The following is a 15,624-nucleotide window of genomic DNA, read 5'->3' as shown; positions in this document are numbered from 1 at the left end:
ACAAACAGGTACATAAGCCATGCAATGATGAACCGAATTGGGGACAGGGTGGGGGGGGGGGGCAATGGCGGAGATGCAGAGCACTTTCAGACACACTTTCCCAGAATGCAATTTCCTGCAGGAAGGCCTGCAAAGGGGGAAGGGGTGGGGTTCCATCACAAGATGGGGGGAGGGGGCGTGGGGCGCGTTCTCAGGTCTTGTCCAACCATTCAGCTTGCTTGGGGGCCTTGCATGTGTGTATATCCACGGTTTCCTTGCAGACCTTGCACTCCACAGCGCAGCACCATTCGAATTTGCACTCGCACTGCGTGAACTGTTCGACTCTGGTGGTGTCGTAGCCCCGCCCACAACACATGACCTCGCATCCATCTGGGCTGTGCGATGTCTTATTGCACAACCGCCCAGCCGTGCCAATGGAACCTGGAGAATATAGAAGAGTTTGATGATATTATGCAGTTGTGTTACCAGTTGCTGCGTCATCATTTGTGTAGCAGACCTATAGGCCTGCTATTTTGACAAGAGGAACTGAAAAATGAGGAAAACGTGACGTCAGTGCCCTCTTTGCAGCTGTAACAGCTTCCCAGAAAGCAACAAAATATTGATGGGATACGAAGTGTGTATAAATCATACTGTACCAACTGCCAATAACGCAAATTGACCTAGCTTTCAATCTACTAAGCCATCCAATAATTTATCGGCTTTATGGGTGCTGTTGTTGTAAATGAGGTTATTAACATTAGCCACGTAGCCTGGCCCCAACATCAACAGCTAAATTAAGAGACTAATCCCGGATGCAGACAAAGACTCACAATTACATCAGCGCTGGCTGCTGTTCCACTATTCCGCTGTGCAAGCTTTAATTCTTGGAGCCTGCCTTTGTAAAATCGCTGTGATATGACTTTCATCGAAAACAGGGATGGATGGGCTACTTGGCGTGCCTTGAATAATTTTTAAAAAGAAAAAAAAAACATTTTTGAAAAAAAAAAAAAGGATCGCTACCTAATACTAATACTTCACCTCAGAGAAAACAACAAAACAGCTGATTATTCATTTTGGGAGTGAATGGAGTTGTCAGAAAGCTGGTTTGTAATCTATGAATAAAGTTTGACTGACCCATCTGACTGTTTTGTTGACATTCCCTTTAGCGCAGCACCATCTAATGGATGCATAACGTCACCCCAGCCTCTACTGTAGCACCTTATATATGGAAAAAGTTTTAAAATATGTCATTCATTGAAGGTGCGCCTTATAATGCGGTGCGCCTTATAGTCGTGAAAATCCGGTATGTAAAAATTGCCCTGTGATGGACTGGCGACTGCTGCTCAACTATAGTCCAAATGAGGACAAGCGGTGTAAAAATTGGATGTATGGAATAAAAGATATGATGGCAGAAACTGCATTGGCTTTTATGTGTGTGAGGTGTGTGAATGTCATCCACACGGAGATTACTGTCGCTGTTTGATTTGAGAAGCTCCGCGTTTGAATTGCTGCCTATCACAACAAGCTGCCCGGAGAACAACAGCGACACATAGACAGCTATGCAGTGTTGGTAGAGTAGCCTATAGTTACACTGCCTTTCCCAAGCCACTGCGCCTTTTGAAGCCGCAATGTGTGTGCGTGTTTGCGTGTGCGCGTGTGCATGTGAGACGGTTAAATGGACAGTGGAGCGTGACAGACAGACAGGCTCTCACACTCTGAGGCCCACTCTGCCCTCCAGCTACGCTTAGTTCAGACAGACAGAGCGAGAGAGACTGTGGCCAACAAAAAGAAGCAACTTTTTTTTTTTTTTTTTTTTTTTAAATTAGCTGCTTGTGTCCCTAGGCTGTGAATTCCACTGGGAAGGTGAGAAAAGAGGGGGATGATGGGCTAATTGACAGAGATAGGGGGAAAAGAACAGACAGGTGTGTTGATCCCTAAAGATTGCTCAAGCATTTCATCCATGAAATGACCAAAGAGAAGCCATCATAATCAATTAGGTGCATTAGGTAAAGGTGGGGCAACACAGGCTCTAACCACCAGGGGTGCGTAGGTGTGTTCTTGTGTTGGTAAAGACTGACAAAGGTCAGATGGTCACAGAAATGACCATGTCCCCCAGGCTACTAGGATATTAGCTTCCACTGACACAGACATCACACAGGAGGTCGTCTGTGTTATCTGACTGCCATGATTGACAGCCACACACAAACAAAGACATTAATATGCACACAAAACATAGACAGGGCCCATCTATCAACGAGGTTAAGAAGATTACCTGTCGATTTGTCCGGCAGACAATAATTGGGTGAGTTTTCAAAGTAGACCAGGTCGTTTTTGGTGGCCTTCCGAAAGGCTTTATTCGCAACGGTGAATCCCGTCCCGTCTTGGTTCATCGTCACCTCGATGGCGCCGTTGTATTTCCTCCTCAGGTAGTCGCCGGTCTTCCTGAAATCCGACATGGCCATCCAGCACGTCCGCAGCGTGCACGAGCCGCTCACGCCGTGACATTTGCACTCCAGCTTCATGAAACGCTTCACTGCCTAAATGCATAAAGAGAGGTGCGCAGTGCATTAATGTTTTTTGTTCGTTTGTTTGTTTTTAAACGTCTTTAGATTGGTGCGACTTGGACATGACATTAAAATTAAACTTGTCAAGGTACCACTGAATCGTATCGACCATTGCTACAACAGAAGGAACTGAAATTGCTGGCATATTCATGCACCATGAGCTTTAGCTCATTCACTGCCATTGACGGGTATAAACGTCAAAGGTAAATTCTTCCTGAGCTGGCAGTGAATTATTCAATAGCAACATTTACAGTTCCAAACTTTTAAAAATATGCCATACAGATCATGCAAATACAGTACAGTCACATACTCACAGTTCTTCCACAGCGGTTGTTGTGCAGGTTCATGAGCGCCCGTGCATCACGGACCGTCCTCTCTTTGGCATCTATGAAGGCTTTGGCAAATCTGATCCCGTAGTTGATATGGTCACTACATCCCCCCCAGTCAAATTCTCCTCTGTCGTCCTTGTCTCGACCACGTTTTTGCGGATCACAGTTGCACATCTTAAGCTCCCCTTGGCTGCAGGCTCGCGTAAGCGCATACACCACCCCGGCGGAGGAGATGGCGTAGACGAACGCTGCTTCTCGGCTGCCTGTAATAGAGATAGAGAAAGAGTGTAAATATGCTTTGCGTGCGGCGATCTAATTAAAGGAAAAGAAGGGAGCCGCTTCGATTGGCTGGGAGTCGGCTGCGTTCCCTCCCGCGCTGCTCATTCACGGATTTACGTATAGTATGGAAGCCCTGCGTTCATCACATCACCATGCCCACACATAATCCAGTATTCTCTATAGATCTGTGCTTGCCGAGAGAAGCGCGCATGCGTCATTCAAGTCGCCGGCTGTAAACGTGACGCTACCTAGCCCGACGCTAGCCGACCCACACGCGTGTATGACCATAGCTCTTTAGTTATGAAAATGAAATGAAAACGCTACTGTGCTGTCCTGGCTCAATATAAAAAAAAATTTTTTAAAAAAAGATCACGGTCAGCCACTCAGGTGGATTTGCAGGCTGATACAGCACAGATGTAATAAATAAACTGGGCTGCTCATGCTGTAGCGACAAGTGAAGCCGGCAGTGACCATCTTGCGTTGCCACACTTTTACAGTAAGTTGACTTTTCCGCAGCATACTTTTCACTTTATTTTCTCCCTCTACAGAGAAAATAACACTGTGTGACGTCGGGTTGTACCAACAAGTATAAAATAAGTGTGGGAGATGCTCTAAGTACAAATTCCATCAGTAAGAATGTCAATATAAATTTTCTCTCATAAGGTACTGAGTGCTACTCAGATTGGTCTGGATCATCAGAACCAGTTATCAGAACCATCAACAATGAAATGAAAGCAAAGCACACACATTAAAAAAATAAATAAAAATCTTGTTAAATGTAAACCTATTCTGCAAGTGCCGATTCATGATACTGAGATAATACTCTGAATGGTTGATGCAAACAATTAAGTTTGTTCTTTGCTAGGTTCTCATTATCCCATACAGGGATTTATTTTAGTACAGTTAATACATTATTAATTAGGATTAATTTTGCACTGCAACTGCGGTTTTAAAATTCCAGAGACGTGAAGATACTGTGTGCCCTGTGTGAGTTTATGATGAATATTTTTTGGTTGGTCGAATAAGTTGTGCACCCTCTTTATTTTAAATAATCCTAATAACTCATGACCTGTACATCTTCCCTTACATTCACCTTTCAGTTTTGAAATGCAGTGACTCATGTGCAATGTTGGAAGATACAAAACAGGGAACATCTATACTTGATGTCTATGTCTAATTCAAGTTGGGGATAAAAGCATGACACACAAAATGATACAGCCATGATACAATGAGTATTTTAAACTAAAGCTCCCCAGATGATGGACGGTGTCTTGGTTTTGCAGTCTCAGCTCTGCGAACCTAACAATGATGTCTCATTTGATAGACCAAGACTGAGATTACACAAAACTAACACTTTTCGTTTACAAATTGTGAGTCTGCAAGTATAACCTTTTTACATTGTTGATAATAAATGAAAGGAAGGCACAAGAGCCAAGACGAGTCCGTTATCCAACCTGTTGACTCTGCATTGATTGGAATGTCTTGTTTCATCAGTGGTGGTGGTGAGGGGGGTGGCTGAGGGCAGCGGGTGACGTGGGGGTGTTTGTGTGGGAGGCTGAAGGAGGGCATTGCTGTTCATTATTCAAACTAACGCTGTGTGCCTGACAGTGAATATCTCTCTAAATATTTACATCTTCATTCATGTTTATCCCTCTCTACCACACACACAGTCTTTATCTCCATATCTAATGCAGCACATTTTCTATCTCCAACAAGCATGCTTTGAATGGCTTTCACTAGTGTAGACACCAAAGTACTCGCTAATTAAACCAACTTGACTGCAGTTCAGCAGTTTGACAAGCCATGGTCCAACTCGGGTGGCCAGGTGATTTATGCAGGACAGTCATAATTTTCGGTGATGTGTCCTGCGTCCTGCACGACCCTAAGCAGGACGCTGGTTTGTCCTCCTTTTTAAAGAAAATGAGCCACGGGTTGATTTCATGTGATGCAACATCAGCCCGACCCCACGTTTGTTCCACCTGTTCTGTAATTGGCCAAGAGTGGCTTCAATTAAAAATCTCCTACATCATTGGTGTCAATAAATGTAAACAAAGCTCCACATGTGGCGATCTAACTACGTCATATCTTCGCCATCTTCTTTGACAGAAGCGAAAAGGCAAACGAAAGAGCACAATTTCCTGGCCAAAAGCACTTGAGGCTTGTTTCACAGTTTCATCACGCTTTGCCGGTGCGGACGTGAGCAGTCAGGGAAAAGCAGCCATAGAAGATCACGCGGGGACGGAGAAGCATAAAAGCAAGAGGAGCATCATCATTGAAGACATTTTTTCCTTGTTATTTGCTTTAGTAGTTAGCTTTATGTTTCACATTTATTATAGGGCTCTCAAAGTTAAAGTGTTAATAGATTAATTAAAAATCAAAAAAATGTCGCATTAATCACGTATTAACGCATATTAATCGCACTATTTTTTTCGACCGCGGATGGTTACATTGAAGGCTGCGCAGGTCAGTGATGAGGTCAATGCACGGCATTTCCTACGCCTGTTGTTCCAAAATGAGCGGGGTGACTCCAGTTGGTGTGCTCGGTGGTAAATTTCGCTTTAAAAAACACCCCGACGGGACTTTGGATAAAACAAAACTAATATGCGTTTAATTAATTAATAATTGCTGAATTGCACCCAATTGATATGATACGTTTACGTTTTGAACAATACACGCATGAATGCTATTGCGTACATTCATTTAATCAATGTTTGCAAATGACATTCAGATAATAAAATGCATTAATGTTAAAATATTACGGTATTTTGTATTTATTTTATATTACGCGAATACGCAAGTAATTTAGCTGGTTAATCGTGATTAATCAAAATTAAAAAGTGTGATTAATTAGATTAAAAATTTTAATCGTTTGACAGCACTAATTTATTATAAGTGTTTTAAGCTCTAAAACCCCTCACCACACAGTTTATACACTTTCCTCATTGAGGCATTTACATTTTCTCACATTTCTCTCGTTTAAACATTTTCAATGTTCAAACCTTCATAAATTAAAAAAAAAAATAGGAACATTACTGTATAAAATGCATGCAAAATTGTATTAAAAAAAAATATGAAACAGCGAGGCTATGAAAACACTATATATATTTTTTTTTTTTTTAAATATGTCCTCCTTTTTGACCTTATGGAAGTTCCCACCCTAGCTTCAATGCATCGAAAAATTGAACATTGCAAGTTTCTCAGGTCAGGATCTAGTTTTTGGCAAACCACACAACGGAAGGCATGCTTCTACCACGACTGATGAAAACACCGTACTCCTAGAGCAGGCACTTGCGCCAAGCCAGTGAAAGTCTTTTCGGAGGGCTGCTCTGGAACTCAGCATCAACAAAAGCTCGCTCCACTCTCCCTTGACCTCACACTTCATCATTATCATTATTTTCTCCGGGGCGACATAAAAAGCAAGGTGTATGCCACGAAGCCCCGTGATCTGTACTAGCTTGAGGAATAAAACCGAAACATCAAGAAGGTCTGGCTCCGAGCATGGCTGGATATAAACAGAGGTGTACAGCCTTCCTTTCTACTAGCTCAAATAGTATGCTGCCCCAATTGTACCTTTGAAAGTACCCATGTTAACTCGTATGACCATAAAGTGTACTCTACGAACTGATCAACGTGGACTTACTTCTCAGCAAGACACGCCCGAACACAGTGGGATCGCGTTCCAGTGTGCTGCAGTTCCAGCGATGGTGTCTGAACTGATGCTGGCACTCTCGGATCCACTCCTTTGTACCCTCGCCGATGGCCTGCATGATGTCTGGGTGGCGCTGGCACAGTTGCCGCTGCTTGTTCACTAAGGCTGGGATGTTGTCACAGATCACACGGGCGCCCAGTGCGCCTATGTACCTGCGTATGAAACGATCAGCAGTGGTGAATTGATTGAATTGAATGTTTCCATTCAGACACACCAGATGGGTAAAGTTGTGCCTGACTGCGGTCGCATCAATTACGGCAAGGCACTCAAACAAACTACAAAAATTGAGTACAACAAAGGACTCCTAGATTTAACTTTGTTCTAGTATGTATGATGTGTGTTTATTTTCGACATTTCTTGTCTTGTTTTCTCAATTGTAATGACACTTCAACAATGACTCCGACCAGTAATAGTTTACTCTGTAAGATGTTAGGTTTGAGTTGAACCCAGTAACTATACAATGACAACTACAGTGATGCCTTGACTAACAAGTTTATTTAGTTCCTTCACCACTCTCGTAACTGAAAACATTTTAAATTTAAAATTGTCCAAATCCTCTGACTTCAGCATATCAACAGTAATGGTTCACTGATTTGATTTCTGTCGTCCTTCATCAAAGAAGACTGATTATCTTCTGTGTTTAATCAAAATAAGACATTTGCAAACATCTGTTTGTTACTTTGGAAGACAATAAACACACCAGTAACCCGGGATTTATACAAACGCCCCCCCAAGGAGCTACATGGGGGACAATCTGATTGTGCTCCAAATGTCAAATTTAGAAAGAAAAAAAACAAACTACTGATGCACAACCACTAGTAGATGACATCATAGCCCCATTTTATATGAAACAAACACAGTTTGAGAGTCCATGGGAATAATGGCTGTATTTTTCTACTGTCAATTATAAAAAAAACGGGATGAGGAAGAAAGGAGAGTGTCATGTTTGTGTTTCATGCCAGGCGGCTGTGTCACGTGTTTTCCTTTTTGTCTCACAGCTGCTGGTATTCTACTGGGTGGGCGGAGTCCCCAGCTGCACACCTGGGAGTCATCACCAATTAGTCCAGTATTTAGGTGCTGCAGAAGCTAAAGGACGGCGTTGGACTATTCTCGTCTTGTTGATGTTACTCCTTGTTCTGAGTCCTGACTGTCCTACTCCTGAGACAATTTCATGTGCGTTTTTGCCTTTTGTTAGGTAACCGCTAGTATTATAGTATTTTTGTATCTGACGACCTCCTTCAGCTGGGACTCCGCCCCAGGTATTCTGTTGTACCTTTTTTTAGATAGTTGTTATTGCCTTAGGCACTCCTTTTGTTCCATTTTATTTGTACTTTGTTTTGCATTATTCCCTCACAAACTCATCGTGCTCCTTTTATTAAATTTTTGCTACTGCTTTCCTGCTCTTCTTCTGTCTGCTTTGGGGTCCAGTCAATCCACTCGCTCCCGCAACAGAGCGAGTCTGTTCTGTCATTTGGCACATTCAGTTTATATATAATTATTGAACATATCGCGTGTGTATTAAAAATTTCGAAATTCTCTAAAATGACTGGCAGTGAATCAACCACTCGAGTGAGTGGACGAAATAAACACAATCACTGGTTAATAAACAGTGTGGGGGGGAGGGGGGCGGGGTTGCTTTACTCCTCCATGCCTGCGTGCATGTCTATGTTTTGGTTCTCTGTGTTGTTGGTGAACAACACAAATATACAGCAGCATAGTTGAATTTCTTCTTGATGAGTGTATATGTGTATATATATATATATATATATACATATTTTTTCTTTTTTAAAGCAGAATCAAGAGAACAACATGTCAAGACTAAGGTGTGGTGGTGGACCCAAATGCAGGGAAGCAGGGCGCGGAGGCGAAGAATGAGGTCAAAAGCTACAAACTAATAAACAAAAACAACAAACCCCAAAAGGGTAAACCGAGACAAGCCGTGGAACACAACCGGCAGCATGACATAAGGAAAATGACAATGAATTGACACGGACAGGGGGGAGACAAGAGACTAAATATACACATACACTCATTGACACAATTAGACACAGCTGGGCAAGACACAAGTGGCAGAGGGTGCTGATTGGCTGAGGAAGGGCAGGCAAACACTGTTGGACATGACAATGCTTGACAAGATTAGGGGGGCACACAAGGACAACGACGCAAAACAGCGTCCACGTTGTAGGTTATGCAGGACCAACGCTGCCAAAATTAAAAATAAATAAATAAATGAATGAATAAAAGTGAAGATTAAATCTGAAATTTTTTTTTTTTAATTTTGGCAGTTTTGGTCGTCCATATTAGGTGGCTAGCTACAAGGTAGTAGCTACCATGCTGTGGAGAACGGCCAACGCATTCTTCTTTGACTCCCAAAGTCTACAACACTTAAGAGTTTAAGGTTTGTGTATAGGAGGGAGAAGGAAACCATTTACTCTTGTGTGCAAATAAATAGGCACTTAACCTCTCTCCACCTGGATGTGTGTTTAAATGTCTCCCAATGAGACAGTCGAAGCCTTGGTGTCACAAATCAGGGCAAGGGGCCTCGAATAACCCTGTCCATTTGAGACCCCCTTTAACTCTCATTTTCTTTTCACTCACATCTCTCCCACGCTCTCTGTCCAATCTTCCACACAAACTTAATAAAACAGACATGAAACATTGCTGCCAGCTTTTCCACGGTAATGCCTGAAAGTGATACATGTGTGTGCGTGTGCATAAGAGCAGCCAGCGGTGGGTCACCGAGGAGGCGTCGTGAGGTGCGTAGCTGTGTGGTCGTTTTACGAGATCTTGCGAGAGAGGATGGAGACTAGCGGCTCTCTACCCCCCAAGAGAGGGATTAGACGAGAGGAAGACGGAGAGAGTGCTCATCAAAGGCGAGGACAAGCCAAGCAGCAACTCATCCTTAATTTCTCCTCTTTCTCTCTTGAGAGTCAAGAGGACTCGAGTTTATTGGGTTGTAAATCATCATCCGCACACCTAAAACAGCATGCTTGTGCGCTACATGCTGGATGATGTGAAGAAGACGCGTGAGGGTGAGGTATAAGATCGGGGGGCTTGGAGGTCTTCCATGTTTTGTTCTCACGCCATCCCGGCTCATGTGGATGACAACACTCAAATGTGAAGTTTTGCATGGGACAAATGAGTTCAGGTGCAGACACACACTGTGCATGTAGTGATTGAGTGTGAGTGTACATCAAATGAGCCAATGAGAACTGAAGCTGACTCACTACATTTTTTAGCATTTTTAAGTTATGTGCAGAAATGACTTGAGAAAATGAATCAGGTAGTTCCAATGTTGATGGATAGGGGGCAGTGCATTACTACACTTAGCACTTTGTTTTTTTTCGTTTTCATTGATTAGTGTAACACTGGGTCAGCTCACATTTCCAAGATGGCTGAAGCGATGAAAGCAGGCTTCACCTCCCTGAAAGTGAGCTTTAGAAATTGATAGAAGACTCAGAAAGAAAGTACTGCTTTAGTTTTGGTGCCAGCACATCTGAACGTTATTGAGCATCGTTATGAAATATTGATAGACTTTGACTGATGTTTGGAATAAATTAAAATCTGAGGAAGAGCACAATTTTTGTAAAATCAAGTAGCCGCAACATCAAAGTTGTCTTTTTGATCAAAGTTTTTTTTGTTTTTGTTTCTTTTTACAGTATATACATACAGTATACAGAGATAATAATGCCTTTATACATTGTGCTTTATAACATTAATGTACGTATGGTAAGTATCGTATACTGAATAACTAACATTGTACAGATATAATGCTATATGTCAACTCGATTTACAACAAATACAGATACATATTTTTGCTTGTTTCTACTCTATCATTTTTTAAATTATTTTATTCTTTATCATTCTTATCTCTATATTTTCTTCCTATATGTGTGTATGTGTGGATTGTATGTTCAGATAAAGCAGCCAATTAAGTAATGACGCCTTATAACATAACATAAATCCCACAAATTGTATTGCTGCCATAAAACTTGAACTCACTCCTGCAAAATGACAACACTGGGATTATTCCTTTGCAGTTCACATAGTATAGTGGCTCAAATCAACCAACATAAGTTAATGTACAAAATGTTTCATAAAGTACTGAATATACTTAATATACAGTACTTGGCTACATGGATGGACATTGGAGTAGTTTGTATTAACACTAGCAGTCACTGACATGAATGGATGGATGGATGGATGGATGCATTTTCTTCTGCCAAATATATTCACCATCAGGTTAAAAAAATCATATTGGTCAGGGTGTAATTGTTAATTAGCAATTAATTTATTTATGTGAAAACACTGATCATGTAAATGATATTTCATAATATTATGATCCATCCATCCATTTTCTTAATCGCTTATTCCTCACAAGTATCACGGGGGTGCTGGAGCCTATCCCAGCCAGCTTTGGGCAGTAGTCGGGGTACACCCTGAACTGGTTTGCCAGCCAAATGCAGCTCATAATAGTAACATAGTCATAATAATAACATTATTATCTTATGTTGTCCACATTAGTGACCCCTGCTATGTTGTGTACAGAGGATTTTTTCCCCACCATTGTACCAAGTTGTCAAAACAGACATTGTACTGTGTATCATAAACAACTATTAATTTTTACGTACATGCTTTAATACTTAAATACATGTTAGAGTATAAATATATATATTTTTTAAAGAGTTAAATCAGTAGACTGCTTTCACCAGTCTTTTTACTACGCTTGTTGTAAGTACAGAGTGCAATATTGAAAATTAAACATCAGCACATGCGTCAGACGTGCTCCCTCTCTTCTGCTTATGGAAGAATCTCTCTGAATCTTATAAACTCCTGTTTCCATGCCAGTGATATAATGACCTGAATTTATAACAATGCATACTTGGAAGCAGTTCAACTTCTGTGTTCATATTTAAGCCAAGAAATAGTTGAGACCGAATCCAAAGTGCCTCTGCTAGTTGCAACCAAGTAATGTGACAGAATCTGCAAAATTGCATTTCATGACCGCAATAGGTGTGTCATTAAAGGTTCCAGGACTGGTTTCAACGAAGATATAATTTAAACTATACCCACAAGTTTGAATAGGGTTGTGAATGGACAACTCGTGCCTGCTCACAAGGTCCAGAGCATCGGACAGTTCCCGACCAATAAGAACATCATTGTACTGGATCAACCACCCTCCTCACCCAACCTGGCTACCTTGAATTTTTTTTTTTTCTCCACTCATCTTTCCCAAGCTCAAGGAAGACTTGTTTTGAAGACATGAACGAACCCATTTGCTCCCAATAACGTGTAAATACGTTTTTTTTTTTTTTTTTTTTTTTTTTTTTTTTTTTTTAAGTGACCCAAAGACATATTTATACGGTTTATTTTATTTATTTATTTTTTTTATGCAAGAGCATACAGAAGGCTTTGATGCAGCCTCTCAACTGCAAAGAACGGTTGCAGAAATGGTAGTTATTACACAAACGGCCAGCAGGTGGCAGCAGAGCAAAGGAGATCAACCAGGGACATCTAGAAAAAAAGCTCAATTATTAAAAACTGATGAAACTTAGCTCTCTACTAATGCTAATTGCTGCAAAACGGAAACAGATAGAAACATACTTTTTTTTTCCTGATGAAAGAAGAGACTTTAATCTTTCTTTTGATAGGTTCCATGCTTTTATAGCAATTGAACACAATATTCTGTGGGCCTTGCAAAATCAGTCAAAATCCAGTAAAACAGCCGGGAGCGAACGGGACTGCTTCTGTGAAAATGGCTGGGAGTGAATGAGTTAAGATGGTTTCAATGTGGAAAACTCAAAATCTGTTCATTTAAACGCGGAACAATGATTACATTTGAGTTGAACATGGTCCGGCAAATCAGAACATGTGATATTGCTATAGCTCTTCCGGAACCTCTCATGAGAGGGCACAGGTGTACCTAATGAAGTGGCTAGTGAGTGGCCATCACACATCACACAGCAGCTTTATGTGGACTATGTTGATAACTTACTTACTCTCGCTCTCTCTATTTTTTTTAAGTGGTGTGAATTAGTATTTTGTGTAGGGATGGGCGAGTACCGATACCAGGTATCGGTATCGGGCCGATACCAGCCTTTTTCTAAGTACTCGTGACACAGACGAGTACAAGTGACCGATGGCAGAGGGGGAAGACGTTAAGTGAGTCCTCCTTGCCTGTAACTGGCGCTAGCTTGCAGCAGTTTTTCACCAAAACTTCACCGGTTTGGAAATACTTCAAAATTGTGAATCTTAAACTAAAAGAGCATTTTTGTGTTTTATTTTGAGCATTAAGACTATTGAAGAGTGACTGTGCTGTTTTTTTTTGTTTTTTTTTTTGTCAAAATTAAAGGAAATATATTTGTTTAAAAATATCTTTTAGTGATTTTTTTTAATTATTTGTCAAAATGTACTACTGGTATCGGCAGTTGGTATCGGTATCGGTGAGTACTGAGGGTCCGAGTATCCGTATCGGTCTGAAAAAAAGTGGTATCGAACGTCCCTAATTTTGTGATGACAATTCCACGATACTGGCATTGTATCAATGGCACACAGTCTAAACCAACATGCCACAAAACTGCTTAAGAGCTACAAAATGTTCCCCATCACCTCAAAACTGACTAAAATATAAATCTCGTTTTGAGCAACTACAAATATATATAATATTATGACTAGTGTTTTCTCACCCGTTGCTTATTGTATACAAAATGCTTTGGTTTGGGGTATTTCACTATATGTGCATATGTGTGAATTTAAATTAATGACCGCTTTGCCTCGTCTGGTGACAGTTCCAGCTGAGTTGCACATGTTGAGCCAACTGCCACAAAAATTAAGTTAATCGCTCCGTTATTGGGGCAGAATGACAAAATGACAATGTTTCACAAAGCACAATGCGTCTGTTTTTGGCAAAAAAAATGATTAATGTCGATGGTATGATTACAAAATGTCATTACTTCATACATTAAAGTGAATTGAAACTAACCATCACAAATTGATTTTAAAAATAATCTATTTTAAAATGGAATAAGATTATTTATTTCTGAAAATATATATTGAACAATATGCTTTGTATCTAGCCTGCAGTATTGTTATTTATTGTATGTATCGTGCCCGGAGGTGTTTATTTATTTATTTATTTATTTATTTATTCCCTAGGAGGTGATTAATAAAGGGATCGACTGTGCAGTTCTACAAGTTCAACAATTGAGCAATAACCATTTAAGAACACTGATTATTGAAACAATATAAATAATTACGTTTACAGTCTTCCCTCGCAATAACGCGGTTCACTTTTCGCGGTCTCGCTGTATCGCGGATTTTTTTTTAAGTGCAATTTTGCATATTTTTTTACAGTAATATACCCATTTTATAAAATTTATGAAGGTTTGAACATTGTCAAAGTTTGAACAAGAGAGAAATGTGAGAACATGTAAATGTCTCAATGAGAAAAGTGTATAAATTGTGCGGTCGGGGATTTTAGAGCCTTAAAACATTTATAAGAATTGTAAAACATAAAGCTAACTACTTTGCGGATTTCATTTATTGCGGGTATTTTTTGGAACCTAACCCCAGCGGAAAACGAGGGAACACTGTATACAATCTTTTATCTTTACACAGCCTTTATTGTCAGCCAAGCAGGTCTGATTGATGAAAAGAGACTCGCTCACCACCATGAAGAATCCACTCGTGGGGTGACCAGCAGCAGCAGCAAAACACACGCACAGTAAATCCTGGAAGCGGCCCTGGGATTTTGTTGTGACTTGGATGAGACTCCCCTTGACCCACAACTCCGAATCCGGGCTGCCCGTGTGCTTAGAATCTTATTTAAAGCCAACATGGTTTTCTCCGTGGTGTCCCTCTCCCAAACAAAAAAAAAAGGTTAAAATCAAGATGAAGCTGTAGAGAGCCTTCGACGATCAAGTGATCAAAGTCAGGTGTCGTTATCCAGCGTGCGTCTCCATGCCGCGCACTAAAAAAAGTGAAAAGCCGCGCGTCTTGGGTGCCATGCGCGCACAGGACTCCTCTCGTGCGCCTTCTGCCTTACCTGAGCACACCGGCAACAAGTGTGGCCGCTTCACTTCTTCGCACTAACGCCTATATCCTCCTTTGGGCTCCTTTCAAAACATAACAATAAACAATCCGGTCCAAATTGCGTGGACTTTCTGTCGCCTCTGTGTTGGAAATGATGCTCGGATCGGACCAGTCCTTTTACAGAGTGGCGGACACACTGACTGAGCTGAAGGGGGGGATAGAGGGAGGGCACACTGCTGACGCCCATTGGAGGTTATGGGGTTTGACTAGGAGGGAGATATTGAAGAGGGATGACTGTGCGTGCGCGCGCGAGTGTGCGCATGTGTGTGTGGCTTTGGCCCAGTAAAACAACGCAGTACAAGGCAATAAATTTCATTTTCCTTTCCAGTGGGCTTTAATATGTAATAAGACACATAATAGCAAAGAGGATACGTGTTAGAGTAGTGGTAGTAGTAGTAGTAATAATAATAATAATAATAATCATAATAATAATAATAATAATAATAAATTATACTAAATATTAATAATAATAATAATAATAATAATAATAATAATAATAACAATATTAATAAATAGCTTCAACGCTTCAAAAATTCTCCTCCACAACTTTGCTTTCTGCTCACCATGCATACCACCACCCTCATTATCTGTTCCAGTAATTTTATGAAATCCTTTGTTACCAAATTTCACAATGCTTTTGGCTGATCATTTCAATTTTCTGCCCCCAACAAAC

The 15,624-nt window shown here is 40.9% G+C and overlaps 1 protein-coding gene across 2 annotated transcripts; it reads right to left on the bottom strand.

Moving 5' to 3' along the window:
• Window positions 1-15,064, bottom strand: LOC144013740 (protein Wnt-2b-like). Of its 2 annotated transcripts, none has more exons than XM_077512918.1 (5): window positions 14,528-15,064; window positions 6,792-7,012; window positions 2,858-3,135; window positions 2,252-2,516; window positions 1-420 (listed from the first exon to the last, which is right to left on the bottom strand). In XM_077512918.1, exons 1-5 carry the CDS (start codon window positions 14,695-14,697, stop codon window positions 191-193), a joined length of 1,164 nt encoding a protein of 387 aa, XP_077369044.1. In that variant the 5' UTR covers window positions 14,698-15,064; the 3' UTR covers window positions 1-190. The 2 variants fall into 2 exon arrangements, with proteins under 2 accessions (XP_077369044.1, XP_077369045.1); XM_077512919.1 differs by lacking the exon at window positions 14,528-15,064 and adding an exon at window positions 7,561-7,642.
• Between the last annotated feature and the right edge of the window lie 560 nt (window positions 15,065-15,624).

The sequence above is a fragment of the Festucalex cinctus genome, chromosome 2 (genome assembly GCF_051991245.1).
Source record: "Festucalex cinctus isolate MCC-2025b chromosome 2, RoL_Fcin_1.0, whole genome shotgun sequence".
NCBI lineage: Eukaryota > Metazoa > Chordata > Actinopteri > Syngnathiformes > Syngnathidae > Festucalex > Festucalex cinctus.
Note: the sequence above shows the minus strand (reverse complement) of the source record. Positions and strands in the feature narration are given on the sequence as shown.

Coding starts and splice junctions, on each gene's coding strand:
- LOC144013740 (XM_077512918.1), bottom strand. CDS start 14,697: ATGTTGGCTTTAAATAAGATTCTAAGCACACGGGCAGCCCGGATTCGG. Junction 3,136..6,791: donor CGGGCGTGTCTTGCTGAGAA/GTAAGTCCACGT, acceptor TCTCTATTACAG/GCAGCCGAGAAGCAGCGTTC. Junction 421..2,251: donor TCTGCCGGACAAATCGACAG/GTAATCTTCTTA, acceptor TATATTCTCCAG/GTTCCATTGGCACGGCTGGG.